Consider the following 4,401-nt stretch of genomic DNA (forward strand, 5'->3'; position numbering starts at 1 on the left):
CACAATTCTTGCAAGAAAGCTATCATTATACCATTGCGTCTTGGATTTACCAGGCAAGAAAGGAAGAGAATCTAGAATAATAGTACGAGAAACCTAAATCATAAGCTTGCTGAAGCTATGATTGATTATCATATATCAGGTGTTAGAAGAGTGTTCATAATAATACGCACTTGGTAACATCTCGAGAGATTTCGAAATGCAGACGATAGACAATTTGTATGATATGTTCGTCCAGAAATCGAGACGTACAGCAATATTCAAAGAAAACTTCGTTCAACCGCAATGTCATATTCAATGCCAAACGAGCACAAAGGAATAGCTGAGAAAGATGACGAGACGAGCGATACCATGGAATTTCTTAGAAAGACAAACTTTATAACAATATGATACTATCACTCTATCCAAATCGAAAATTCTACCAGAGTTAGAGATAATTTCTTCTGGATGATGCACATATCCATCCTTTACTTCGATTCGTGCGTTTCGCATTATAGATTCAGCCTCGAGGTCGGTTGCTTCAATCTAGATTAGATTGAGTAAATGAATGATACAAACTGCTGAGTTTTTTCTGTAGATGTTTGTCGCAAAGCAATTGTGGAAGCGAAATATTTGTGGGATTTCGATGCGAACTAATTAGCGGCCTGACTGAATAGAAGGAAATGATAAATTCATACGAAAGTAACTAATGCCGACATATGTAGATTAACTAGGTAGAAAGACAAAGCGAATATACGTCACTCACCATAAGGATTTTTAGGTGATCGAAAGTCCATGTCCGCAAAACATCAAAAGCTGTAATCTCACAATCGCTTGCCATGTTGGTAACTGCCAATTATTCGAGTATGGGTGTTGTCGAAGGAAAAATATATATTCTTCTGGAAAGTCATAGTGAAAAAGCTTGCCCTCCGTTACCTGCTCGCAATTGCTTGCTCGCTTACCTTTGAGAGGAAAAGACCATGAGTGGGGGAAGATTGGGTGAACAGTATATTTATTTATTCGAAAGCCCAGATCACCACATCTGGTACTTTATAGCAGAATTCCTCGTGAATCTTGACGAGTGAGCAAGCGTACGTACTTGTTGAACAGGGAAAACCGATAAAATGATACATCGATGCAAATTGAGAATTACTTCAAAAATCACCAGAATAGATTGGGGAACAGCCAACTTCTTGACTTGGGATTATGAGATCTTGAACGTCAAACCTTTATGCGGCAAATCTTTAATGTTCGAGGTGAAGTGGAAAGATAAGGTTGTTCTAGACCGATTTGCCCCCTGCCCATTTGATAAAATTCCGGAAACAGTTGATTGGCGAATAGCTACAGAAATACACGTGCATTAGTGTATCCTGATTTAGCGATAAGAAATAACACATGTGAATTTGGAGTTGCTTGGCTCATCAATTATTCTATTCCACTTATAATATGAATTCTCTGAGTCAGATAAGACATTTCATGATGACCGAAGAACAGTCCATTTCAACATTTGAATATGAGCCTCTAGATATCGACAAAACAACTGCAATCCGAATTTTCATTCTTAGTGGGGGTTCTGGCGATTCTCACATTAAAAGTTCGATCCTCCACATAGACCTGAAAGATCCCTCGGGTACGATAAAATATGAAGCGTTGTCATATGAGTGGAAAGTAGCCAGTAGCGATGACCCATTAATTCTTGTGGATGATTGCGAATTTCGAATTCGAAAGAACCTATACGATGCCCTCATGGAATTAAGGTTTGTTGATAAAGATCGGTATATTTGGATTGATGCTCTATGTATCAATCAATCCGATCATCTGGAAAGAAATCGTCAGGTGCACATCATGCAAACAATTTACAAGAAAGCACAAAGAGTCATTCTCTGGCTAGGTCCTGCGAAAGATGATAGTGATCTTGCAATAGAGATCCTGAATACGATGGAAAGTGCCCGTGTAGGGGAAAGACAAATTGCCGAATCACGACATCGAGATCGTAAGGATTGGCGCGCAGCACTCCTGGCCTTGTGTCAAAGATCATACTGGCACCGAGTCTGGATGATGCAAGAAATATGCCTCGGTCGAGAATATCTAGTATGCTGTGGTAGTAAGAATGTCCCTGGTGATATATTCGACGAAGGCTTAAAGAATTTGGCGAGATCTAGAGATCATGGAGATACTTGGAACAATACAGTGAAAGAAACTTTGGCGGTGCGACATATCACTATGTTTAGATACTGGGCACAAAGAGGACAACTCTTCCGACTGGGCCAGTGTATGGACATATGTTTGGATAGTTTCATTGCCACAGAGCCTCGAGATTTCGTATATGGAATACGTGGTCTTGTTAGTGATTGTGGGAATGATGAGCTGGTTCCTGACTATCAAAAGTCCTTGAAACAAGTATTCTTCGATGCAGTTCCGATCTTGAAGCGATCCTCGAGTTCATCAGCACAAGTCATCAGTAAGTTGGCAAAGAAGCTCGACTTGACTGAGGATGAAGATGTGCAACTTTGCTTGTTAGAAATGAATGATAGCAACAATGAATTCGACAAAGTTCAAAGAACGACTCAAAATGAGTATCCTGGAGGGATGAGGAAAAGGCTCCAAAGGAGAAATCGGAGAAGTATGGGAAATTGGAAGAGTGGTAAGGGAGACTATGATTGGCAGCTTGACATAGACGAATCTTAATTCCCAGATTCATAACACTACCGATGGGTTTGAATTGTTTCGTAAGTAAAGATAACATTGTGGGTGTGAAAATAGTTCATCCTGAAATGGTGGCACTTCTGCTTTTACCTCTATGCATTTGTGTTTAAGCCGTGCCGAGGGACATGGTACAAGGGTTCCTTCGAAATGGACTGACTGTTGCTCAGCACACTTCGAATATTCTTGCTGGCTTTTATAATTTTGCGGTGATGAATTTATCATCAAATTCACCTCGAACAAATTCCTTAAAGGGTCCACACATAACCGTTAAAGCGGCAATTTGATCAGCCCATCATGCTCATTCACTGCCTCCCTAATCCCTTTATTCATGGCGGACTGTCTATTAAAATTGGAAACAAACTTTCATTTCTTCAATCGATACAACTATCTGTAACATAAGTTTCGAAATAACATACTTAACGGGTCAAGTACATTGTCAAAGATGGACAAAGACATAGAGTGAGTCAACGCTACGCGACGAATATTCTTGCTAGCTAACAAACATCGAGGCACATCTATACCGAGGGAACGATCTTGGAGCTGCAATCAGAAAGCAGCTCAGATAAAGAATCCGATAGAGATACTGTTTCTTGCAAGATAATCAGATTTTTCGAGCCACCAACACACTCCTGTGTCATGGAAGTGGAGTTACTGAATCAGCCTGACAATAAACGGGCCGCGCTCAAAGTTTTTGACCGACGATTCGCGTCTCAACTCCGATTGGATTACAGGGTTGGCTCGTCAACTGTTGCTAAAGAGACCGCGTTTGTTGAATGTGTTGAGAGTGGTGATGCTTCACAGTTCGTAGATCGACTGAGAAACGATGAGGACTTTGAGGAACCCGAGGAAGGCTGGAACATGAGGCAAAACGGAGCTTATCTTTACGATCTGTGTCTTGATATGTATGAGGCTGAGTCGACTGTGTATCAAAGACTGGAAAATTTGCAGGGCAAAGAGATCCCACAACTGTTGGCACAATTCACATTGCAAGCAACCGCGGCACTGGACACAGTTCTAGACAAGGTTACCAAGTTCTTTGAGGTAAAAGGTGTTCTGATAGAGCTCATCGATGAGTATACACTATCAGACCTGCCAACCAAAGCGCCAAAGGAGTCCTGGGGTGATATTTGCAACGAGGCAGTGCGAGTTATACGGCTTCTTGACGACTACTCAATTCTGAACGAGGATGTGAGGCCTTCAAACATCATGATCACGAGGCAACCTACGCAGGATAAGTATCGTGTTGTCATGCTGGACTTCGTGCATTGCATTTTCCGAGAATCTGGGGAGACGAACAAACAATGGGGCAGGAGAAAGTGGAACCAGGATGAAGAGGGTGCTATTGGACTGGTAATGAGATACAGATTGAAGAAGCTTGACTATGATTTTCCGTTCGAGCATTCCAATCATTTTTTGGAGTGAGCAGAGACAGAGTTCCCATCAGAGGATGAGAATGAGGGCCATTCAACTTCAAAGTAGCTGTTAGCACCCTTACCAGAATATCATTCATGACGTAAATCTTGCGCAGGATGAGAATGGGCTTGGATTAGTCAACCAGACTTCAATGTTCAGAATAGAATGGGAATTTGAGGCTTCGTTGTTCAACTTCAATTAGGATAATAAAGGCTCAATGTTCGAGATAGAGAAAAGACTTGAGACTTCATTGCTCAAGTTTAAACTGGGCAATCAGGGCTCATTGTTCAAGCTTAGATGGAACAA

At 41.3% G+C, this 4,401-nt stretch overlaps 2 protein-coding genes across 2 annotated transcripts; both read left to right on the plus strand.

Moving 5' to 3' along the window:
• Window positions 1-1,455: 1,455 nt before the first annotated feature.
• On the plus strand, window positions 1,456-2,664 carry EAE97_002370 (uncharacterized protein; the record flags this gene model as incomplete). The annotated part of the gene is made up of 1 exon (XM_038872881.1): window positions 1,456-2,664. The coding sequence occupies one exon, from the start codon at window positions 1,456-1,458 to the stop codon at window positions 2,662-2,664; it is 1,209 nt and encodes a 402-aa protein (XP_038736087.1).
• A 654-nt stretch (window positions 2,665-3,318) lies between these two features.
• EAE97_002371 (uncharacterized protein) lies at window positions 3,319-4,104 on the plus strand (the record flags this gene model as incomplete). Its single annotated transcript, XM_038872882.1, has 1 exon — window positions 3,319-4,104. The coding sequence occupies one exon, from the start codon at window positions 3,319-3,321 to the stop codon at window positions 4,102-4,104; it is 786 nt and encodes a 261-aa protein (XP_038736088.1).
• Between the last annotated feature and the right edge of the window lie 297 nt (window positions 4,105-4,401).

Source organism: Botrytis byssoidea (assembly GCF_014898295.1).
Source record: "Botrytis byssoidea strain MUCL 94 chromosome Unknown BBYS_004, whole genome shotgun sequence".
In the NCBI taxonomy this organism is placed as follows: Eukaryota; Fungi; Ascomycota; class Leotiomycetes; order Helotiales; family Sclerotiniaceae; genus Botrytis; species Botrytis byssoidea.